At 36.2% G+C, this 27352-nt stretch overlaps 1 protein-coding gene across 11 annotated transcripts in view; it reads left to right on the top strand.

Annotated features, from left to right (window-relative positions):
• Positions 1 to 27352, top strand: part of inpp4b (inositol polyphosphate-4-phosphatase type II B) — a 244590-nt gene that overhangs the window by 132822 nt on the left and 84416 nt on the right. For all 11 annotated transcript variants that reach the window (XM_048196107.1, XM_048196108.1, XM_048196110.1 and 8 more), the window contains 2 exons: positions 3872 to 3941; positions 8533 to 8680. In XM_048196107.1, the coding sequence (XP_048052064.1) occupies positions 3872 to 3941; positions 8533 to 8680 (218 nt within the window). The remainder of the gene's footprint in view (positions 1 to 3871; positions 3942 to 8532; positions 8681 to 27352) is intronic.

Genomic DNA, 27352 nt, shown 5'->3' with positions numbered 1-27352 from the left:
GAATGTAGTTGAACTACAGTACATTAAAAGTGGCTTGTGTCGTGGGAAGTTGTCATTTTGATGCATGTGCATGCAGTTTGTAAGGGGTGGTAATGGAAAATCACCTCTCAGGACATGTCTCCAGTTAAAGAGGGAAAGCAGAGGGAATACTGAGTGTGGCATCCCTGAAATTCAATTGCACAGTTGACTGAAGAGGTAAAGCATCTGTTTGGAGAGTGTTTATAGTGCATTTATACGCACACATTCGAGCTTTGCAGTACCTCTTGAACCTATTGGCAATGTCACTTCCTCGAGGATGATGTTATCAGGTTCACTTAGTTGTGCCATTGTGATTAAAGAAAAACAGTATGATTCACATCCTCTAAAATTGTTAGTTGAATATTTTATCCAGTGTATTTTGACATTAGCGTGTGGATATGAGCCATATGTGTGTCTTCAGCCATTGCTGTCCTGTGTGTCAGGGAGAATTGAGCATTACTACGTTGACAGACAGCACGACACCCTTCATGTCCCCTTAACTCCATAACTTACACTGACACGACCATCAGCAGAACCCTTTAACCTTCGTTAATCAGCATGAAAGAGACTGACAGAACATAAGGAAGAAAACCAAAAGGGTGTGAGTATTATGGAGATGGATGTAGGGCATGAGAAAGGAAATGGAGGGTATTTAGAATGTGAACCATTAAGATTTGAATAGAGAATGCCTCATAAATTACAGTTCCATTCCTGAATTTGAATTGAGGTAGCAATCAAGATTCGGAATTTAAATTTGAATAATTAAATGAAGTGAATGGAACTGGCCATTTTTAACTTGAAAAAGATTGTCGAGACAAACTTTGAATGTTGAATTGACCAAAGCTTGTCCGAAAGTTTGAATAGATAGTTTAATTTGCCAAGCTAACATTAGGGGCTTTTGCACCAGAGGAACCTTTTCATAGTTCCTATTATTGGGGAAAGCGCCCAGATTTTGCCATGTTTGCACTGCAGGAACTAGGAACGATTTTAGTTCAAGGAACTACTTTTGAGGGAACTAAATTAGCTCCTAATTCAGAGTAGGGTCTAAACCATCACAGTAGGAGCGACCAGCGATGCAAGTGTATGTTGATTAGCCGAATGCACGCAAAACACGGCACCAGCCATTTTTTAAAAAAGCCATGTACACAGGTTATAGCTTATATATTTACTCCACAAACCAACTCTATGAACATGGAAAACAATGATAGATGGACCTCTAAACCTTTACACTAAAGAGAAAATCCATCGAAACTTTGAACCAAAGCAAAACATGATTATGTACTTCTGCTCAGCGACATTGGGCATCAACCACATGGCAAACGCAAATAATTTTCAATACACTGTCTACTTTCTTTGTATAACAGTTCTATCTAACAGATCATAAACAAATGGAGGATATGAGCGCTTTGTGCGGATTTCGTCACTTCCTACTGCCGGTGCAAATGAAACCAGGAAAACGGCCCTAGGGGAACATTAGTTCTTGGGGAACCACCCTGGTGACTAGTTCCTTCCTATAACTAAGTTCCTAGAAAGCCCCTATAATAACACTTTTAATTTTTCAGTTTTAAATACCCATAAATACATTTTATCATACACAACCTTTTTAAGTAACAGTTGTTTTGTTTTGTTTTTTTGTTTATTTATAGTTTTGTATATTTTTTTATATTTTTATTTATACATTTATTAGATTTTTATTGTTTATGTATCATTATATTCATTTATTTATTTTAATGAACTACGGTGGAAGAACAGTTAATTTCCTTAATTTCCCAGAATGCCTTTACCTGTTACTTGCAATTCAGTAAATTACTTAATCTTTAAGATAGATAGATAGATAGATAGATAGATAGATAGATAGATAGAGACACACAGATAGATAAATAGATAGATAGATAGATAGAAACACAGATAGATAAATTAGATAGACTCAGATAGATAGATAGATAGAGAGATAGAAACACACTGATAGATAAATATAGATAGAGACACACAGATAGATAGATAGATAGATAGACACTCAGATAGATAGATAGATAGAAACACAGATAGATAAATATAGAGACACACAGATAGATACAGTTAATTTCCTTAATTTCCCAGAATGCCTTTACCTGTTACTTGCAATTCAGTAAATTACTTAATCTTTAAGATAGATAGATAGATAGATAGATAGATAGATAGATAGATAGATAGAGACACACAGATAGATAAATAGATAGATAGATAGATAGAAACACAGATAGATAAATTAGATAGACTCAGATAGATAGATAGAAACACACTGATAGATAAATATAGATAGAGACACACAGATAGATAGATAGATAGATAGACACTCAGATAGATAGATAGATAGAAACACAGATAGATAAATATAGAGACACACAGATAGATAGATAGATAGACTCAGATAGATAGATAGATAGAAACACACTGATAGATAAATATAGAGACACACAGACAGATAGATATATAGATAGATAGATAGATAGAGACACTCAGATAGATAAATATAGATAGAGACACAGATAGATAGATAGACACTCAGATAGATAGATAGATAGATAGACTCAGATAGATAGATAGATAGATAGATAGATAGATAGATAGATAGACTCAGATAGATAGATAGATAGATAGATAGATAGATATAGAGACACACAGATAGATAGATAGATAGATAGATAGATAGATAGAGACACAGATAGATAGATAGATAGAGACACTCAGATAGATAAATATAGATAGAGACACAGATAGATAGATATAGACTGACAGACAGATAGATAGATAGATAGATAGATAGATAGATAGATAGATAGATAGATAGATAGATAGATAGAGACACTCAGATAGATAAATATAGATAGAGACACAGATAGATAGATATAGACTGACACAGACAGATACATAGATAGATAGATAGACACACAGATAGATAGATAGATAGATAGATAGATAGATAGATAGATAGATAGATAGATAGATAGACTCAGATAGATAGATAGATAGATAGATAGAAACACACTGATAGATAAATATAGAGACACACAGACAGATACATAGATAGATAGATAGACACACAGATAGATAGATAGATAGATAGATAGATAGATAGATAGATAGATAGATAGATAGATAGATAGATAGATAAATTGATTGCACAATAAGGTCTTTTTGTTCTTTACTGTAACAAGTGTCTGTCTATTTATTGACTCAGAGCCGTTGTGGTTTTATTTGATCTGTGGGCTTCAGAAGTGATTCACTTTGTTCTTCATGAGGGAATGTGGGTCAGGGCTGATGTATGTTTGAGTAGGATCTGATCTGCCACAGAACATGACTGTTCATAAAACATGGACCGATTGTGACTGGTTTTTTAGGGGGCTTTTTTTTTTTTTTTCTTGAGCTGTGTGCCAAGAACTGTCTGGAAACTCTCATAGACCCATTCAAGGTCATGAGACCTAATGAGACGTGAAGACTCATCCGTCATCACACTAAACCCTGATGCGGGGTATGCATTTCAAGTGATTAGGCCACAAGCGCCGTGGGTGATGTTGATGGAGGATCGTGTTTGTCTTGGGCTGCCGTGAGGGTCTCTCCTCTCCTGTATTGCTTACATTGGCGCTCGGGGATACTTGGAGAACTCCTCTATTATCTGAGCAGTGGTGCAGGTGACAGCTTGTCACCATTCGTTCGGCTCATGAGACGGAGAGAGAGAGTCACGGGATGCTGTCGCCAACTCTCTGATGTCGTTGGTCGTATTTAAAGTAGTAGTCATTATGTTGACGTCTAATAATCAGTGACAAATGACCTTCAATCTCAAATACACAATCTTGTTTTTTTTTTCCCACAGTGCACGCTGGTGTACGAGTCGTCACACGGAACCAATAATGACAAAGATAACGGACCAATAATGAATGCTGGTGAGTTGAAGAATGCTTTATATGTTTTGGTGTTTGGCTTTTTGTGGTTTAATATGGCGTTATTTTCATCAGAACATTATTGCAACACAAGAGCACATTCACGTAATGCGCGAGCGTGAATCTCTCCACTCACACGCGGATTTCCTTTGCTCTCACACAAAACCGGACGTGCGCTCTCAAATATACAGTGCTCTCTTATGAACTGCCTCTCCTCTCGCTCAGATATTGCATGTGCCCTGTGCACTCGCAAATCTCTCCATGCTCTTGTACTAGAGATAATTCGATCTGGACCTTCAAACACCATCATAAGTTATCAACCAATCAGAACAGACGACTGATCGATGAAAATGCTACGTGGAATCTTATTGGCTGACAGTGAGCTGCACCTGGAATTCTTCTGACAATCAAAGATCTAAAGAACCTTTTTCCAGGTTCCATAGATGTTAAAGGTTCTTCATGATGCCAGTAAAGAACCATTATTTTTAAGAGTAGAGTATAATGGAATGGAATCTTTCCAATTTATGTCATTAAGATGGATTTCGAGATGGCCACCAATGGTGAATGGAGATGCTTTTTGCAGCCATCAGCGGTTATTGGGTCATGCTAACCAGCCAAGCCTTGATCCCATGATTCATACAGAATTCACTGATACATATGATGTAATTTCCTATATAGAAATATTTTATTGCTCAGGACTGGTTCTTCACTTTCTTTCAAAGAGTTATATTTCATTTATGAATCAACTTTGTCTCAGACATTTCTTGTGGAATTCTTTAGAAGAAATACAAAATGAGGCAATCGTTGAAATACAGTCAAACTATAGAGCTATAAATGAATGTAGATAACAGCTCAGATCATTCAGGCTTCAGAGAATCTGATGAGAAATTTATGAGTTCATATTGAGTTCGTAGGCTTTTGTCTTGGCAGATTTTCGCAGTTTGTGATCTCTTCTGAAACTAGAGATTATGCATGAGGTCTTTTTCTCTGGAAAGCAGGAGTAAACATCTCCATTTGCTCGCTGTTTCATCTCTTTGCTGTCAAGGAAGCGTCTTACTGTAAAATTTGGTTATGATTGGTTATGAGTGTGTACACCCAAGAAGTGACTCTTTGTAAAGCATGATGAGAGGACGAGTTTCGTTTTCTTAATTTGAACACAAATTATAGTGTCAGTTCGCCTACGTTCTTCAGTGTTTATTCCTAGACTTTTTCAGGCCGAATTTCCTACTCTAAGGAAATTTTGTTGGAATAAATGGTACTTTAAAAAATAAAAAAGACTAAATATGTAATCAAACATAGTGTTGTTTTAAATTAGCATTTTTGTTTATTGTATTCTTGGGTCCAGTTATGTTGGTAAACAATGAAATAATCAGTAATGGAATCGTTAAGTAGAATCGGAAGCAGAATTGTTCAATTCCATTTGATTCCCATCTGCATTGTTGAAATCATGAAGTGGATTCGGCAGAATCTGATTGCCGAACGGTGTGATTGCTGTGCTTAAATAACTGCCAGCAGTGGTGTGAAGTGCGGCTCATTAGCTTAATTACCTCAGGTAACGCAGCAGGATAAACAGTATTGGGAGAATTGTTTAAGACATCAGCTTTTATGCCATTTCAATTTAGTCAATATAAATTTGTTTTGCACCGTAAGGAAAAGAGAGTTTGAATGTGTCGAATTGCTTTGGCACGTTATTAGAGAGTGAATAGACCCAAAGTCTCTGAAAGTTCCCTGAGAAACAAAGACTGTAGAAGGTCATTTCTTTATTTATGAGCTGCTGTGATGTGATGGATGGAGGTGAAGTCAGGAATGGCAGACGGATCTCTCCAGAAGTCCAGGGTGTTATCAATGTATCTGATGTTTCTTAGTGTTTATTTGCTGGTGCTGTAACCGTATTGAATGTCATTGCGGCGTTGTTGATGGCTGTTGTTTTAGTCATGCAGCTTCTTGTCAAAATATGTTAGTCTCTGCTACTTCTGTAAGACTGACTAATGAAATTTGTGCCCATCACCCCAACCCCTGGACATCCGCTGTGCTGCAACACTAACGCAGCGCAAAGTCATTTCCCTAAGAGCTTGAGCAGGCAGAGATGCTGCGATCTGATTGGTCGTCGGATTAGAGGGCAAACGGGAGGGCGGAGTCAGAGGTTAATCCTCTTCTGTGAAGAACATGAGAGAGTTTGTGTCCAGTTCTCCTCCTCTGGAGGTCACGCGTCCATCTGTCTTCACTCGACATCCTCAGCGTACTACCTTTCTGTACTTTCTGCTTCCATTAAAGACAACTAACAATGTTTTTGTGGTCATGAACATTTTTAAGTAAAAAGGAAAGCACATGTATGTTTTCAGTGGGATCTTTGATTTGATTTAATACGACAATTTTCATTAGTTAAAAAGTCATAAATAAACATGATTTTTTTTTTTGAATTTGGTGTGTCCTCTTTTTGCACTCAAGCTGAGGTATAGTCACAAATTCGCCTAAATAGTGCAGAATCTTAAAATATTTGAAGAATTCCTCTTCATTTTACCATGTCTGAAACTTTATTTTCAGGTTTTTTTTTTTTTTAAATCCCAGATTTTCAGTGAGATTACAGACTTTCGGATCCCAAAATAGTTAAAGGGATAGTTCACTCAAAATTAAAAAATTGTCATCATTTACTCACCCTTATGTCGTTCCAAACCAACTTTCGTTCATTAATTTAAATGAAATTAATTTTGTTCAGTATTTTAAATGAAATCAGAGAGATTTCTGTCCCTGACAGTCTACACAATTACTACTTTAATGCTTCAAAAAGTTCATGAAGAGATCGTAAAACTAATCCATATGAACTGAGTGGTTTAGTCCAAATTTTCTGAAGAGACACGATTGCTTTATATGATGAACAGATTGAATTTAGACTTTTATTCACATATAAACATTGATCAGCGAACATAAACAGAAGATAAACTGAATATGCTTGAGGCACGAGAACGAACCTCATTGGTTCTTGCAGAAGCTCAAACGTACAAAATAGGTTAATACAATAAATACAGTATAATACAATAAATTAAATATACATTAGTATAGATTATTTCAACATTATAACATATAATAGTAATTAATAGAGGGGCTACAGTACAGACTTGTTTATAATTGGCTACCATTCATGCTAGGTTCATTTTATGATAGTTTTATTTTTCTTACTGTTTAGACATTTTTTTTTTTATGTAAGCCAGACTATTCCATTGCAAGCATGATGTATCAAAGCCCCTCATTTAAAGGATTAGTTCACTTTCAAATAAAATTTTCCTGATAATTTACTCACCCCCATGTCATCCAAGATGTTTATGTCTTTCTTTCTTCAGTCCAAAAGAAATTAAGGTTTTTGATGAAAACATTCCAGGATTATTCTCCATATAGTGGACTTCAATGGACTTCAGACGGTTGAAGGTCAAAATTACAGTTTCAGTGCAGCTTCAAAGGGCTTTAAACAATACCAGACGAGGAATAAGGGTCTTATCTAGCAAAACGATCTGTCCCTTTTTAAAAAAAAATGTAAATATATATGCTTTATATAAACAAATGATCGCCTTCCAAGTGCTTCCGCCAAAACCGCATTTTCGTATTCTTCAAAAAGCTTACGCTGTATGTCCTACGCCGTCCCTATTCTACTAACATAAAAAATTGAACTGGCACTGCGTTCATTCCGTAAGTAGAATAGGGAAGGCGTAGGACATACAGCGTAAGCTTTTTGAAGAATACGAAAATGCGGTTTTGGCGGAAGCACTTGGAATTTTGACCTTCAACCATTTGCAGGCCATTGAAGTCCACTAAAAGGAGAATAATCCTGGAATGTTTTCATCAAAAACCTTAATTTCTTTTCGACTGAAGAAAGACATGAGGACATGAAAAAGGGACATGAACATCTTGGATGACATGGGGGTGAGTAAATTATCAGGTAAATTTTATTTGAAAGTGAACTAATCCTTTAAGTTCTTACTGGAGTTTTTCCCCTGTGGATTTCATAGGAATCTCATGCTACAACCACGACGATCAAAAATGGTGAAAACGGCCCCTATTTAAGCAACTCAAGCATTAAAAAAAGTGTAGAGTAAATGCTCAAGTGACACTTGCAGATTTCCACTCAGAAATCTGAGTGCACAGCCTGCTGGGTGTGTGGCCTGCTCCGTCGACTCGCTTGTGGAGCGAAGCCTTGACGAGAAGCATGATTTCATGCTGTAGAGGAAATAACTTCTCCTGCCGCCGCCTCACCGCTGATAAGAACATTAAACACGTTCTGCGGTCTCATTCACGGCTATCTAGAAATGCTTTCCCCTCCGTCTCTCTTCATAGGACTTAGTTATCAAGTCTTAAAGCAGTCTTAATAGCGAAGTGGAAAGTAGAAGGCACTCTTTAAAAGCTAGGATAGAGTATAAACATGTTTCAGATGACAAAAAATCACCATGAAAGTGTGCACACGTGCACTACTGTATATTCCCAAGTCTTCTGAAGTCACACAGTGGCTTTATGTAAGGAACTGGCTGAAATTTAAGTCATTATTCACTGTACTTTGTAAACGCATCTCTCACTTAATGTTTCTTTCTCTCTCTCTTTCCATCAGTGTTTAAGAACGCGGTGTGTAAGGTGTACAGGTTTCAGACAGTGGACAGTAAATGGATGTTGGTGCGGGAACAGATGGCAGAGTGCACACTGTCCTTCAGCGTCCCGAAGCAGCTCATCGCCCTCTACATTCAGGAGGACACCTGCAGGTAAGATTCAGACGGATGAGAGGACTGCTGGGAAACAGGACAGGAGCAAGTAGTGAAAGAGGCAAGATCATTAAAGGAACACTCCACTTTTTTTTTTAAATTAGACTCATTTTCCAACTCCCCTAGAGTTAAACAGTTGATTTTTACCGTTTTCGAATCCATTCAGTCGATCTCTGGGTCTGCCGGTACCACTTTTAGCATAGCTTAGCATAGTTCATTGAATCTGCGTAATATCATTGCACCTGCTGCACTCATGGTACGGCAGCAAAGTTCCTCGATTATTATGCCAGAATGAGAGTATAGTTCCTAGCCATATCGGCCTATAAAATCACAACTTTTCATTTTCCGTCGGTCTTGGTACACGATGTAACTACAGAAGAGTCAAGTTTTAAATAGGAAACGGCCGTAACGGCTAACTTAATCACGTGCCGCACCTCTCAGCCTATCATGTAATGGTAGTGACGTCAGTCGCAACATTCCCTAGTCTGCCTTCTCTTAAAAAAATACATTTTTATCAAGCTAAAATCTACATATAGTTCCCAACGAAAGTATTGTTTAGTGTAAAACATTCTGAAGATTAGCAAACAGGCTGTGGATTAATTAAATGATTAGCTATTTCCCCACAAAAGCTGTTTAATCAGCATAGTGAAGCCTCTCATCCATTGACTTCCATTCAAAAAACAGCCTCTGGTCTCATTCCCTGCGTACCGCGGGGGGCGGAGCGTTAGCTTTAGCCGTTACGCTTTTTTGGCTAAAGGTTGCAGGCTTGATTTCCAGTGACTTTGGTTAAAGTGCCTACTGCATAATGATGTTTAATGCAGTATCTTGACAGTGACAGTGTAGTATTACTGTGAAATTAATATATTGAAAATTAGATTTATTCGTGTGGAAGAATCAAACCTACTGTACTGAACTACATGAACAGCTTGTACTTGCATTTTAATAGTGATATTTTTAGCATTTGAAGAGTTTGGTTCCAAAACGCTATAAATCCATTTTGATTAATTTGAGTAAAAAGGTGTTTTCTTTACCAAGAAAGCAGCAAGATGGAAACCACTATTTTCTGTTTCAAACTTTCACGTAGCATCTTTTGGTTATAAAAACATCAAAAATTCAAATCTAGATTTTGATTTTCAAAGCTTTATTATAAAAATGGATTATTTTTCCCCCCCAAAATGCAATAAATCCATGACACTTTTTTTTTTTTTTTTTTTTTCAAAATGCAATTATTCCATCAATATAAAAGTTATTTTTCATATTGAAAATACACAACAAAGTAAGTTAATTCACATATATGACTTGCCTGGCAAGGCCAGACTGATATATCTTCTACAAGATTCAAGATTCAAGATTCAAGTCAACTCCAAACCGTACCGTGCAATCAGATTTGTTTATTTCAGTGACGCAAACAGCGTCGCTCTAGTGCGGCGAAAGGCCCTTCAATATCAACAAAGATTTACTTTTCGCTGTTGACTCTCTTGTCGCTTTGCTAACGTCATATCCGCCCTTCTCTGATTGGTTTACTCCGCTTCCTGTTTGCTCGGATTTGCTCCGCCCTAGAAATCGAATTGATTCAATGGCCGACTATGGAGTTTCTTTTGTGTCTTTTTTACTCAAACAAACATATTGTGTTTGAGAGTAAAACTAATTATTTTGTAATTAAAAAATATATATATATTGCAAAAAAAGTCTTCTTAAGGCTCAAAAATAAAGAAGTTGATAACAGAATTATTTGCAGTGCGTGTAAATCTTTGAAAACCTTTATTTTTCCTTGTGCACTTCGAGAACTTTTCATCCCAAACCCACACATTTTGCTCTCTTTTCTGCTGTCTTTTTTGCGGGTCAAAATATTTTGCTTGCGAGGTGAATAGGTTTGCAAGCTGAAAAGTTTTGCAAGTTGAAAAGTTTTGCGAATTGAAAAGTTTTGTTTGCACGTGAAGCTGTAGCTCAGTGGGCGGTCTCTACCAACCAGGATGAAAGGCATTTTTCTATTGGTCACCCTCGATTGAAGTGACAAGTTGGCCACGCCCACTACGGTTTCCAGCCTCTGCTGCTGCCACCGAGAAGATAAGAGAAGCGAGAATGGCGAGCAACAGGTCGTTTACTGGGTAAGATAACTAATATCATAAACGCAGTGACAAGTGAACTGAATGATTCTCTCTTCTTATGCTGCCGTTGACTAGATTTTATTAACGTTAGCCAACACTAGCAGCCAGAGCCACCATTAGTAACGTTTGCCGTGTGGTCGATGTCCAGTGTTGCTAGCTGAGCTGACATTCATAATCACATTTGGATTTTCTCAGCGTAAAGGTTGACATAATGTGGTGTAATACTACAAAAAAAAAATAATAATCATAACCTTTATCTCCATACCAAAATCCCAGATGGCCAGACAGTGATTCATCTTTTATAAATCGTTAAAATATTAATGTCTGTGACGCTGTGACCATGGAGACTGTTGTATAGACTGTAAGTATTTTAACTTTAAAATGATAAATGTTTATTATGAATAAATAGCGCTCATAAACGGCCGCGGAGATGGCATTCTCAAGTCAAACTAGCCGGGGCTTGGACCCAGAAACGGCGTTCCTTACGTCACGAGTTAACAAGCGGATATTTTTACCCCAGAACCTAGGCCCAACTCTACGAACATCGAAAATAGTGCCTCTCAACCTTTACGCTGAGAAAATCCAAATGTGATTATGAATGTCAGCTCAGCTAGCAACACTGGACATCGACCACACGGCAAACGTTACTAATGGTGGCTCTGGCTGCTAGTGTTGGATAACGTTATTAAAATCTAGTCAACGGCAGCATAAGAAGAGAGAATCATTCAGTTCACTTGTCACTGCGTTTATGATATTAGTTATCTTACCCAGTAAACGACCTGTTGCTCGCCATTCTCGCTTCTCTTATCTTCTCGGTGGCAGCAGCAGAGGCTGGAAACCGTAGTGGGCGTGGCCAACTTGTCACTTCAATCGAGGGTGACCAATAGAAAAATGCCTTTCATCCTGGTTGGTAGAGACCGCCCACTGAGCTACAGCTTCACGTGCAAACAAAACTTTTCAATTCGCAAAACTTTTCAACTTGCAAAACTTTTCAGCTTGCAAACCTATTCACCTCGCAAGCAAAATATTTTGACCCGCAAAAAAGACAGCAGAAAAGAGAGCAAAATGTGTGGGTTTGGGATGAAAAGTTCTCGAAGTGCACAAGGAAAAATAAAGGTTTTCAAAGATTTACACGCACTGCAAATAATTCTGTTATCAACTTCTTTATTTTTGAGCCTTAAGAAGACTTTTTTTGCAATTATATATATATTTTTAATTACAAAATAATTAGTTTTACTCTCAAACACAATATGTTTGTTTGAATAAAAAAGACACAAAAGAAACTCCATAGCCGACCAGACTCATCCGCTGGTACAGTGGTGAGGCTGGATTTTCCAGGCAAATATGTGACAGCCTCTGAACTTTGTCAATACTAATCTTATATACAGGCATTTGACTAAAAAATACATTCAGCCGTCGAAATGAATTCAACGAGTCATCTTGTTAATGCTTTATATTAATTATGTCTCTGTTTGTCATTACCGATTTAAAGAGTATCTGGCGCCACCGCATGGTTAAAATAAACTCATTTGCTGAGTACATTGGTATTAAAAACGGCTTTTAAAAACTATTCATGATTGGACCGCGACAGAAGTTTGATGCTGTCGTGGAACAAGCAACAGCTTGACCGAGTGCCTCATCTTCTTAATCTACTCACGAAAATGATCACATTTCAATGACTTGTGTTTCTTCCTCACCGCAAAAATCACCACAGGTTCATCAGTGCCGTCAAAATTATTCATTTTTCTGTTTTTGTTGATCACAAGTACAAAGTAGATAAGGAAAACTAGGATGCTGGGTGTATTCAGAGCGCCGCCATTACCGTTTACAGTGTGTGGAATGGTGCGCTGTGATTGGTTGAGCGGATATATCGCGTTCTGCAGAGAAAGGAGACTGGCGTTTGTCACGTTTTGGAAAGAAAGGGAGAAAACATGATAGAATAACACAACGGATATCGCATTTTGTGCAAAATTAGTAAATGGCTTTTCAATACCGACCAGATACAATACTGATTTTGGTGGAAACTCAGTATATAAAAAAAAAAAGGTGTTTATTTTGGAACCAAACTCTTCATTTGTAGTGCATTTTTTAAATCTGCTGTGTAAATCATATGAATGTCCCACTGCAAACAAAATGGCGGCTGAAGTATCATGACCTCATCTCGTAAGATCCCTGGCGATGCCCGCTCCTAGAAGAACCGGTTCAAGTGTAGGTTGGGCGAAGCTGGAATTGTTTGGAAGAACGAGTGAGACACAAAAGGCAGTAGGAGTGAGATGCCGTGTGCTTGTCAAGCGATGGTTTATTTCAGAGATGGAAATGGCTGTTTTAGAGCTATACTTAGCCTGCACTAAATTATTCAAGGATGTTTAACACTTCAAAGGAGAGCGCCTGTCCTCTCTCTCGGAAACTCAACCACCTCTCCCTCTCTTGCTTTTCTTTCATTTTACCTTTGCTTTCTCTGCTGCCTCCATCTCCTTGCGGGAGCGCTGTTACCTGAGCGTTAAAGACAAAATCTGAAAGAGAATCGAGCTGCGTGGAATCGCGAGGTGAAAAGAACAAGGGCTTGTTGTGGGAAACCTTTAGTGGAAAGGTTTCTGAAGCACAGCAGTCGATAATACACTCTGACACAGTGCATAGATGTTTTTAAGAACGCAGTTCCTATGCAGTTCAATCAGATGAATGTGTGATCACATACCTCAGTGAAAATCTGTGAAAGAAAGTGGACACAGAGTGTGGTTGCATGTCTCATCAATGCTGCTGTTGAACTAGCATGTCTTCATATGGTGCAGCAGGAGATGTTTTGCTGTTTATGAAGATTTTACTGACAGTCGATGGTAGACAGGATGTGTTAGGAAGTGAGCACCACGGCTCATTGTCCGTGCACTCGGATGTGATCGGAACTGAATCGAGAAGTTCCTTTTTCATTACATTTCAAGACCGTAGTTTGAAAGAAGGGAAATTCATATGTCTAGAAGTGTAGTATTATGTTTATGATCATATATACACAATAATCATCAACACTAATTTGAGATATTATAAATCAAATTTTCATTAAAAAATGCACACGCACACACACACACACATACATATATATATATATATATATATATATATATATATATATATATATATATATATATATTCCTTTTCTATATTTTTATGTATTTAATAATATTTAAATGAGTATTAATATTATTATATTAATATTTTTATGTATTTTTATATTATATTTTTACACACACACACTTTTATGTATTTTTTTGCTTTTTATTACTTATTTTTAAATGTTATAAATAATTTTGCATAAAAAATAAGTTTTATATATATATATATATATATATATATATATATATATATGTGTGTGTGTGTGTGTGTGTGTGTGTATATGTATATTTTCTTTTTCTATATTTTATGTATTTAATAATATTTAAATGTGTATTAATATTATTATATTAATATTTTTATGTATTTTTATATTATATTTTTACACACACACTTTTATGTATTTTTTTGCTTTTTATTACTTATTTTTAAATGTTACAAATAATTTTGCATAAAAAATAAGTTTTATATATATATATATATATATATATATATGTATGTGTATATATATATATATATATATATATATATATATGCATATATATGTGTGTGTGTGTGTATGTGTGTGTATAAGTATATTTTCTTTTTCAATATTTTTTGTATTTAATAATATTTAAATGTGTATTAATATTATTATATTTATATTTTTATGTATTTTTATATTATATTTTTACACACACACTTATGTAATTTTGCTTTTTATTACTTATTTTTAAATGTTATAAATAATTTTGCATAAAAAATAAGTTTTATATATATATATATATATATATATATATATATATATATATGTGTGTGTGTGTGTGTGTGTGTGTGTATGTATGTATATTTTCTTTTTCTATATTTTATGTATTTAATAATATTTAAATGTGTATTATTATATTCATATTTTTTATTTATTTTATATTATATTTTTAAGATATTATAGTAAGCTATTGGATATTGGACTTAAAATATGCCTAATTAGAAAACATATATTCTGTGTATCAGAGGATAAATAGGCACAATTAGTCAAATTAATTACTTACTAAACTTCTGTGTGATTGTGCGGAACTCCTTTGAATTGAAATTAAATAATTTCCACTTCTTGTCTTCCTAGTTCAACATCCTGTTAGTTTTGTGACCAATTGAATTCAAATTAACATTTGTAAATTAAATGAAATCTGTTCTTACATTCAGGGTTTTGTCTAATCCTAGCACTAAACCCTAGACAAAAACTTTGACAACTGTAAAGCATTCGTGAGCTTGTGTCTCACTGCAGAGCAACATGCTGAAAGATCTCACTACTTAATTTGCCCTTTGTTTCCCGCTCTCGCTCTTTCCCCAGAGCTTCTGGCTTTATGCACATGCAAAACACTTCTCAGCATGCAGCATTATCTACAGCAACTTCCCCAAAGTCGACAGATATTAGCATAGACACGTTCATTGTAAGCCGGACCAGGACGTGTGTGTTTGGCCATTGAAGAATCTGAGATCATTAACTCGGCGAGACACACATTCCCAGACTGGAGCTCCCTTAGATCAGACCCTGCTAAGCAATTATCATCATGTGTGCATTATTCAGGGAGGCTATTTGGCCTCAACACCTGCTCTCGCTGCTACAGACAGGTAACTTAAGCAGCCATCTCGATCCCTAGACATCTAATTATCGGCCCGGGCACCACATTCACCTTTCTGCTGCTTTTGTTGGCTCTGGTTTAACCACAATTGCATACGATTCACTTAAAAGAGCTTCAAGTCACAATGTGTTTGAAGAAAACGAAGAAATTGAACACAATGCGAGGCTGATGTTGTATCATTTTTGGTGTTTGCTAAGCATCGCTGTTGCCGTTAGTCATACTCAGGGTTTTTGACTGTGTCCTCCCACAGCATCCCAACTTCATAGCGCTTAACATTTTTTCAGCAATTGTAAAAAGCTAGTGTTTATTTATTATGAATGAGAGACCTTTTGTTGATCGGTGTTTATTTGCGCTTTCATCGGACTGACGACAATGCAAATTCACTGTGGAATCTGGTGTCATTCAGTGCATGTGTCCTTCAGTCAACACGACGTCCAAATTGAACTTATTTACTTGCTTAATGGACATTCCTGCCCTTGTTTATTTTGCATGATTCATCAGTGGACCTCATTTAAAAAAGTTTAAAAAAAATAAATAAACTCTTCACCTCTGAATTGACTTTCCTTGTCAGCTGACGTCACTGGTTTCTTTCATTTTCCTGATGGATGTATTGAGGCATGTTTTTCCTCACTGAGTATCTGTTTAACTTTATTCTAACTCTGATTGTGACCGTTTGGAAACCAAGAGGTCAAGGTTAAATTGGTTAGGTTCATTTAGCCCCTGCTGGAAAATAACACGACTACACAATTTTAGGACCAAAATGTATTTTCTCCATTCAAATCTACACTCCATCCATCCATCTATCTATCTACTCTCCATCCATCTATCTATCTACACTTCATCCATCTATCTACACTTCATCCATCCATCTATCTACTCTCCATCCATCTATCTATCTACACTTCATCCATCTATCTGTCTACACTCTATTCATCCATCTATCAACATTCCATCCATCTATCTACACTTCATCCATCCATCTATCTACGCTCCATCCATCTATCTACACTTCATCCATCCATCTATCTGTCTACACTCCATTCATCCATCTATCTATCAACACTCCATCTATCTACACTCCATTCATCCATCTATCTACTCTCCATCCATCTATCTATCTATCTATCTATCTATCTATCTATCTATCTATCTATCTATCTATCTATCTATCTATCTATCTACACTTCATCCATCTATCTGTCTACACTCCATTCATCCATCTATCTATCTATCTACTCTCCATCCATCTATCTATCTATTAACACTCCATCCATCTATCTACACTTCATCCATCCATTTATCTACTGTCCATCCATCCATCTATCTATCTACACTTCATCCATCTATCTGTCTACACTCTATTCATCCATCTATCTATCAACATTCCATCCATCTATCTACACTTCATCCATCCATCTATCTACACTCCATCCATCTATCTGTCTACACTCCATTCATCCATCTATCTATCTATCTACACTTCATCCATCTGTCTGTCTACACTCCATTCATCTATCTATCTATCTATCTATCTATCTATCTATCTATCTATCTATCTATCTATCTATCTACACTCCATTCATCCATCTATCTATCTATCTATCTATCTATCTATCTACACTTCATCTATCTATCTATCTATCTATCTATCTACACTTCATCCATCTATCTGTCTACACTCTATTCATCCATCTATCTATCAACACTCCATCCATCTATCTATACTTCATCCATCCATCTATCTGTCTACACTCCATTCATCCATCTATCTATCTACTCTCCATCCATCTATCTATCTATCTACACTTCATCCATCTATCTACACTTCATCCATCCATCTATCTGTCTACACTCCATTCATCCATCTATCTATCTACTCTCCATCCATCTATCTATCTATCTACACTTCATCCATCTATCTGTCTACACTCCATTCATCCATCTATCTATCTACTCTCCATCCATCTATCTATCTATCTATCTATCTACACTTCATCCATCTATCTGTCTACACTCCATTCATCCATCTATCTATCTACTCTCCATCCATCCATCTATCTATCTATTAACACTCCATCCATCTATCTACACTTCATCCATCCATTTATCTACTGTCCATCCATCCATCTATCTATCTACACTTCATCCATCTATCTGTCTACACTCTATTCATCCATCTATCTATCAACATTCCATCCATCTATCTACTTTTCATCCATCCATCTATCTACACTCCATCCATCTATCTGTCTACACTCCATTCATCCATCTATCTATCTACTCTCCATCCATCTATCTATCTACACTTCATCCATCTATCTGTCTACACTCTATTCATCCATCTATCTATCAACACTCCATCCATCTATCTACACTTCATCCATCCATCCATCTATCTGTCTACACTCCATTCATCCATCTATCTACTCTCCATCCATCTATCTATCTACACTTCATCCATCTATCTGTCTACACTCTATTCATCCATCTATCTATCAACACTCCATCCATCTATCTACACTTCATCCATCCATCCATCTATCTGTCTACACTCCATTCATCCATCTATCTACTCTCCATCCATCTATCTATCTACACTTCATCCATCTATCTGTCTACACTCCATTCATCCATCTATCTACACTTCATCCATCCATCTATCTGTCTACACTCCATTCATCCATCTATCTACACTTCATCCATCCATCCATCTATCTACACTCCATCCATCCATCTATCTACACTTCATCCATCCATCCATCTATCTACACTTCATCCATCCATCTATCTACAATCCATTCATCCATCTATCAACACTCCATCCATCTATCTACACTTCATCCATCCATCTATCTACACTTCATCCATCCATCTATCTACAATCCATTCATCCATCTATCAACACTTCATCCATCCATCTATCTACAATCCATTCATCCATCCATCTATCTACACTTCATCCATCCATCTATCTACAATCCATTCATCCATCTATCTATCTACACTCCATCCATCTATCTACACTTCATCCATCCATCTATCTACAATCCATTCATTCATCTATCTATCTACACTCCATCCATCTATCTACACTTCATCCATCCATCTATCTACACTCCATTTATCCATCTATCTACACTTCATCCATCCATCTATCTACACTCCATTTATCCATCTATCTATCTACTCTCCATCCATCCATCTACACTTCATCCATCTACCTATCTACACTTCATCCATCCATCTACACTCCATTTATCCATCTATCTATCTACACTCCATTTATCCATCCATCTATCTACACTCCATTTATCCATCCATCTATCTACACTCCATTTATCCATCTATCTATCTACACTCCATTCATGGTTTAACTTAAAAAAGTAAGTTAACTGGTTGTCTTGAAATTTTTTTACGGAAGCCCTGAACTGCATGGTAGAAAAAAAGAAAGAAAACTTATGGTGGGGAGAAAAATCAAACAAAACTTATGTTGTTATTTCGAGATATTAAGATATTTTCGATATAATAAGTTGTTATTATGACATATCTCATTATTTCGACATAACTCATATCGACATAACTCATTATTTGGACATAATATCTCGTTATTTCAACATAATAACTTGTTATTGTATATCAAGTTTAATAAAAGACTCACAAAATTCAACGTCTTCAGTGGCACAACATTTATGTCGAGATATGCCGAAATAACAAGATATTATGTTGTAATAACGACTTATTATGTCAAAATAATGACTTAATATCTCGAAATAACGACTTAATATCTCAAAATTATGACTTAATATCTTGAAATAACAGCTTATTATGTCGTAATAATGACTTATGTTGAAATAACGAGATACATTTTCTTTTCTTTTTTCCCCACCATGCGGTTCAGGGCTTCCGTAATTTTGAGTTCATTGAAATAAAAAATTTGAGTTAATACAATGAAGGCGATTGGTTTAATCAACTGAAACTCAAAATATTATGTTATCTGAACCACATCTATCTATCTACAAATTTTTTTTTTTTTTTATTGACTTATTTTTTCCCTGTCTGCTGTTTTTGAAAAAACTGAGCAATAGACTTTTTTGTCACATCATTTGGCATTTGTCTCCCCAATTTATATATATATTTTCCCTTTGTTTTTAAGTCGATTAACTCCGAGGTCAGTGTATTTTGTAGTTCCATCATCAGTGTATTACTTTATCAACTCAAAATAATGATTTTTTCCCCCACTAACTGTAATATCAGTGCTCCGGAATGACTACCAGACAAATGAAAATCATCAGCTTTTCTCTTGATGTTGCCAGGCGTAAATTCAAGTGTCAAATGCGTCTGCAGATGAATAAGAAACGTCATTATACAAGCGAGTTCTCATCAAGACTAGTCTGCTTTCACTGCTAGTGTCCGTCACTCGAAGGTACAGTTGTTAATTACTATTCCCTTCACATTTCTGGAATTGACAGCAGACACAAAGCCTCCGGTGATTTGAAGTGAACGGTGGTCATAACATACCATGAAATGAAGGCTTCGGAGTGGCTGCTTCCTCAACGGCCCGCCGTACCAACATCTAGACATAATTTCAGTGTTCTCCTCTCTTGTCTGCCAAAGTATTGTGTTTTTTTAACTCCAATACTACTCTTAGATCTATTGTTTCAGCTCTGCTTTATCAGTGTGTCTTTCTTCCACCCAAACCCCAATAAAATATGAAACAGAAGTTTCCTCCGCTTCCTCTCCATGTGCGTTCTTTCCGCTACAAATCTCTCTTTTATTATCGCCGCCGCTCCACCCAAAGCACATTCTGATAAAGCGGCATTACAATTCAAGTCGGAGCTTTTGAACAAAACAAGATGGTAGATATGATCCTTTTTTAAGTGGCTTGACAACTTCGGCACAAAATCTTCTCAGATTTTTAACAGCTTTGGCTCGGCATGAAGTAATAACAATTCCTTTTCACCTATTTTCCTTAGATAACCATTCTTTGACAGTGAGAACGAGACCAGAATAGATCATTCTGAAGGCCTCTGGGTCTATTGAAAGAAACTGACTGATGGCTGAAGCAAAAAAATCTTTAAATAACCTTCAGTAACCCTTAAATGCATGACTGTTTCACCAATCATTCTTACATATTCGGGTCTTTATCGACCCGGATCTATATCTAACACGGAAGGATCTCTACCTGTCGCGATAATATAAAACTCCTCTGATATTAGAGTAACAATTACAGAAGAATAAAATAAAGCATATTTTGTTACCTTTTAGAGCTTGAAAGGGCTCGGTTTGAGCAAATGTTTTATGCCATCATCATTGTCCTCGTCAGAGCTCATTTCCCAGTAAATTCAGCAAATAATAGGCTATTTTTATGTTTGAGGTCACGAATATGAGCCAATTCGCGATTTCAAGCGTATTCTCAAAACTATATAATTTTCAAAATCTTCAAAATCAATATTTCGATCACTAACAGCTTCACCAGATCAATCCAGTGACAGTGACAGTCATATTTGATTGCGTTCAGTACTTGCTCTGCAGTAAATCGCTGAGACATTTCATGTTTGTTTTATTATTTCATTTTCTGTCTGAATGAGTCGTCACTTCAGCATTGTGTATCAGACATTGCCACCTTGTGGAATAAAGGTGAATTGCACTTTTTCCATAATCTAAGATTCTAGATGTTTGTGCAGAAAAAATATATGTACACTTATACACACCTCGGGTCGTTTGCGACCCTATACAATTTTTACACAAAATGAACGCAAAAATAGGCATTCTTTTATATTTTTATGATTTTTTTTCTTTTTATATTGTTTATAATAAATTGATTGAGGAATACCAAGAAGGTTGATGTCTAACTTTAAAAAATGAATGAGGAGGAGGGTAGTGAATGATGTCCCGGGTCACTAAAGACCCAAGGTATGCATTTAAGGGGTAATTTGTAATTTTAATAGCTGTTTATCATGTTAAACCTCAGAAATCATGTCATTTCAGCACATCTTTGAAAACGTCTCTTAAGCTGGGTGTACACGGTACAATTTTTGCTGTTGTATGAGCTTGGGAGAAATCGCATGGAAATCATTGATGTTCATATGGTCGTGGCTCACATTGTGTGAGAGGAATTACGAGCCAAGTTGAGTACCTTATGAGCAGGGATTGACATTAACTTTTTTGCTCACCAGCCACTGCAGCTAAGTTACTAGCCACTCAGCATTTTCACTGGCCACAATTTTGACATCGATACCATGGGGAAAACCTGCCATATTGATATTTTTAATATTATCTCATAATTTGGCTGCAGGTATATTAGGCTGCTATCACTTTAAGTCCTGATGCACAGATCCATTATACTGTTACACGTGCCTTTTCTTTCTCAACTGTTTACGTTCACTTAAAACATAACTGACTATGTGAATACTCACCAATACCGGCATTTTGACATTATTTTGTGTGTATTTGACTGTTTAAGCACAATAAGCAGCAAAAAAGGACTCAATTTAGTTCTGAGAGGAGGTCATACTTGTGTGAGCACAAAATCTGTTTGAATGGGTAAAATTATGTGAAATACGTGCAATCCCTCTCTGAAATTTAAGTCCTGTAACACCAAAAATATTAATCCTGAGCAAATGAAAGGAGTGAGTGAGAGGAGGCGGGTTTGTGTGTTGACCCGCTGTTGGAGAGATGAGAAAGAGAGAAAGCGCAGCTGGTATCATGTATATACTCTGCATAAAATGAGTATTGGACGCGTTTCAGATATTTCAAAATCAGTATTTTTGACAACACTACATTGCACTTAGTTTATGCCTTTTTAAAAGACTACAATTGAAAAATGTTTAAATTATATATGAAATTCAACCCGTCAAAGTGCTAGTAGGACTGACTGCGTTACACGCCACTGCTGAAATCCACCAATATTTGGCAGGTTGGTGGTTCAAGCCCTGCTTACTAGCACCTCCTAAGCTCCCAATAATTTTTAAGCATTTTGACCAGTGTATAGGTGGTTCCCTATTGCCAAATCATACCAAACTACGTCACTTAGGCTATATCTATGAATATTATTATAGCCCAGTGGCTGCAACTCTACAGCATGCACGTACACTGACAAACACACACACACTCACGCACACACACACTCAATTGTTTTGTTGAAAGGAATTGCTGTGCTATTCTTTGCTCTTCACCAAATCTTTTGCACACTAGTGTTTTTATTTTCTTTCTTTTTCTAACTGAAGCTGTAGCAGCAACATTGAAAGCTCCAGTCTTTGTGTTTAGAGCGAAATCTCATGCAATTGCCGGCGGCTCAACATGTGCAGTACAGTCGTGCCATGTACCAGCTGCTTCAACACCATTATTAGGTTAACTGATAGTGAAAATATAGTTCCAAAACCTCTATGACTTTTTTTTTTGTAGAACATAATAAGGGCTGTGACAATGTGACACTGTCAGCCAACGTCATGCCGTCGGTAAGCATCTGTTGAATTGGCGTCGGGGCCATCAATGATAGAGAGCACTCTGATTGGCCGTTCAGCTTACTGAACAAGTCAGTGCATGAGAATAAAAGTGATGAAAGTGAGCAAAGAAGTCAAGACGGCACAGACGCTGTTCTACTTTTACATCATCTTACCTGAGAATTTCCTTGCACAAATATTTTTTCATAATAACATGAGCTGTCTGGAATGAAGAAACAACATGATTGATATTCAAAATGGTAATCAGTCGCTGCTTTGTTTACAGTTTGTGTATCTGCTGTGCTAAGTTTTGGTTTCCATTTTTGAATGACGAAAACTAATTGATACCTGCTGATATAGACAATTATTTTCTTACACGCAGGCGCAGAATAGAATTGCTAGTTGACAGTCGCCTGTAGTCCTTTTGCTGTGTTCAAGCATAGATTTTTGGCTGAAACGCCACCAACAGTCAGCTTTTGTCGCCACTAGTTCTTTTATGTCAACTTGGTGTGTCACAGCCTTAAAAGAAGATATTTTGAAAAATGTCTTGGCGGGTTTTTTGTGTTCATACAATGAAAGGCAGTGGGGTCTAATCTTGTGGTTTTGGACCCCCCTGACTTTCATTGTATGAACAAAAACAGCTGAAACATTCTTCAAAATATCTTCTTTTGTGTTGTGTGAAAAATGAAAGTCTGACATAAACTTAGATCCAATGGTGTTGGTGTTTCCAGACCCATTTGAGCCCATATGTACATTTCAGACATTAGATACACGCTGTGGATTACGTTTGCCCCGTTAATTAGTGCTTACATCACATTGTTGCACATTAATTATGATTTAAAATGACATTTGCAACTTTAATTGTGGTCCGGGTGTGTTTGGGATAAAAAAAATATATATATATATAAAATTTAAATATGAAATATGTATATTTGGAAATTAAGTTACTATACTGTTCAAAATTTTGGGGTCAGTGGCATTTTTAAAATGTTTTTAATATCATGCTAATCAAGTCTGCATTTATTTGATCAAAAAAAAAAACATTGAAAATTGAAATATTGAAATATTTTTTTCCATTTGAATATATGTTCAAATGTAATTTATTCTTGTGATTAAATATGAATTTTCAGCATCATTACTCCAGTCTTCAGTGTCACATGATCCTTCAGAAATCATTCTAATATGATGATTTGATGCTCAAGAAACATTTCTGATTATTAGCAATGCTGAAAACAGTTGTGCTGCTTAATATTTTTGTGGAAACCATGATACTTTTTTTTTCAGGATTCTTTGATGAATAGAAATTTCAAAAGAACAATTCATTTGAAATATAAATCTTTTTGACAATGTAAATGTCTTTGCTGTCACTTTTGATCAATTTAATGTCTTTGCTGAATGAAAGTATTGATTTCTTTAAAGGTCCCGTTTTTCGTGGTTTTTTGAAGCTTTGATTGTGTTTATAGTGTGCAATATAACATGTGTTCATGTTTCGCGTGTAAAAAAACACAGTATTTTTCACATAATTTACTTATCTGTATACCGCTTTTTCCACTGTCATAAAAACGGGCTGATGACTTCCTTGTTCTATGAAGTCCCTCCTTCAGAAATACGTAACGAGTTCTGATAGTGCCAGCGGTTCCTGTGTTGTGATTCGACAGCAGCTTAGCGCATCTTGCCCGGAAAGGTCACGCCTCTTACCATAACGTGGAGATGCACGCGCTCAGTGTTATTGTAAACATGTCTTTAATTTTACCCTATCAATTTGAACCGGAATCAGACCCGGTGATTGGACTGCGGGATGAAAATAACAGCGTTTCGACGACATGGCGACAAACACACTCTACAAACGCAACTCTTGTGTATTCCTGTGGGCGGAGGTTAGTCAAAAAACTGTTTTAGTGACGTCATTAAAGAAGGAAGTAGAGGGATGTAGTCCAAACTGGCCGTTCGATGTAGGCGACTTCTGTTAAATAAAATATCTCGCTTGGCATTGAACTTTGAGCTTTAAAATTTTACAGATTTTATTTATACTCTAACAACGACATTACACACTAACTAAAGTTTGAAACATGGGATCACGAAGAACGGGACCTTTAAATACTAACCGTAGTTGTGCACATAAATGTTGATATATTGAAAGCAATTATTGAGAACGGCTATCTCTTTGGCAAAAACAATTATCATATTCTGTTGCACATAAACCCCACACTTAGGCTTTAAAATGTAGAGGATAAAATCCAGGATTATTGGGAAAAAATATTGGGACCTGCTCTTAACAGAGTTCAATAGAAACAATAATCTCTATTTTCTGCTAATTCCTTTCATTTCTGCAGCTCGTGTCACCTTTGCTTCCCTTTGAAGATGCTAATCACATTGCTGAAATTATTATTAAAGTATCACAGAGATTTTGAATTTACATGAAAATGAATCATTGTTCCCTTTGGAAATTCCCTCCACAATTAAAGATCCCTGAGCCTTTTATTAATGAGACCTGGCTCCGTCGGCCTGTGTGGAGAGATAAGAGCCTGTAACGTATTAAAAATCTACCGTAGTGTTATGCAGCAAATAGCTGAAGACCTCACATGACAACATGAAAGACACAACAATTACTCCAACACACAGTATGTCAAGCAAAAGAACCTGTTTGCATGACATGAGAGACGCAGAGAAAGTCTATGTATAATTGCTGTTGAATGAGACTGAATAAGTGAATTTCACCTGATGAATTGCTCAAGAATACAAAAAGTAATCTGTGATCCCTTTGAAAGACCCCTTGAAAGAGTTTTGTGGCTTTTAGTCCCTGCATATACAAATTTGAAGGGGTCATATGATGAGGAATTTGCTGTTATATCCTGTAGCATTCAGAACTCAAAATCCCCAGTAAAAAATAAGCATTTATTGAAAGTAGGCAGCAGAAACAGCTTGTTTTGTACTTCTGCAACTTTTTGATGTCAGAAATGCTAGTAAAGTTGAGTTGAAGCTTATTTTTAACAATATCCCTGATCGTTTCAGTCTGAGCACAGGGTGTCTGATGAATCTATTTGAGCGTGATGCAGGTTTTAGGCAGCAGATATGTTTTTCTTGAAGGATGGAGCAGTTAAAACTACATCAGATCCAACAGCGAACCTGCAGATCACGATTTAGCGCAGTAAAGCGTTTCACGTTTTCATAGAAGCAAAACCTTCAGAGAGAGTGTAAAATATGTGTGAAAACCTAAAATATGCCAGTAGCCTAATTCAGAAGTCCTTGCTTCTGTCGAAGCTCAACATCTCATGCTCGAGCAGGTTTTGATCATGTTAGCTCCAGTGCCTGTCATTACAGCAAAAAATTAGCATTTTGAATGCAAAGTACAAGTTCACTCAGTGCTCTCAGACTTTTGGATGTTGTATTTTGAACTGGAACAGTAATTGTATGAGAATAGTTTAAAGACAAACTTGATGTTGGCTTGACAATGCCTCGTCTGAAAGTTTAACTTTTAACAGCTTGAAGTTTTAAGGTTTTACGCAGAGAAGTCAGAAAAAGTCAATAAAATGTTATTAGCATGTTTACCTGTTTTGCTATGGTCCTCGTATATGTTTTAGCACATGTTGTTTCAAGCATGTTATAGCACATTGATAGCATTGCTCTAGCATTTTTTAACACAGTTAAAGTTTTAACATGTTTCTAACATATTTTAGCACGTTTAGCTTTTTTAAAACATTGCTAGCTTGTTACTATAGCATGTTTAATGCATTACTAGCATGTTTTAGCATGTATTAACATATTTATAGCATGCTTAGCAAATCGCTTGCATTCCTCTAGCATGTTTTAACACAATTAATATGTTTTAACTTGTTTCTAACATGTTTTAACACACTGTTATCATGTAGAGCTTGTTTTAACAAGGTACTGGCATTTTGCTAGCATTTTACTAGCATGTTTCGCACATTACTAGCATATTGATAGCATGTTTTAGCACATTTCTAGCGTTCCTCTAGCTTTTTTAAACACAGTTAATGTTTTAACATGTTTCTAACATTTTTTAGCACACTGTTATCATGTTTAGCTTGTTTTAACATGTTACTAGAACGTTGCTAGCATGTTTAGCACATTAATAGTATGTTTGAGAATGTCGATAGTATGTTACTAGAATGTTAAGCACATTACTAGCATGTTTTAGCACATTTCTAGTATTCCTCTAGCATGTTTTAACACACTGTTAATGTTTTAACATGTTTCTAACATGTTTTAGCACACTGTTGTCATTTTTAGCTTGTTTTAACATGTTACTATAATGTTGCTAGCATTTTTAGCACAATACTAGCATGTTTGAGAATGCCGATAGCTTGTTACTAGCATGTTAAGCGCATTACTAGCATGTTATAGCACATTTCTAGCATTCCTCTAGCATGTTTTAACACA

This window comes from Megalobrama amblycephala, linkage group LG7 (assembly GCF_018812025.1).
Source record: "Megalobrama amblycephala isolate DHTTF-2021 linkage group LG7, ASM1881202v1, whole genome shotgun sequence".
Taxonomy (NCBI): Eukaryota; Metazoa; Chordata; class Actinopteri; order Cypriniformes; family Xenocyprididae; genus Megalobrama; species Megalobrama amblycephala.
The sequence above is the reverse complement of the archived record's forward strand: the minus strand, read 5'-3'. Positions and strand labels throughout refer to the sequence as shown.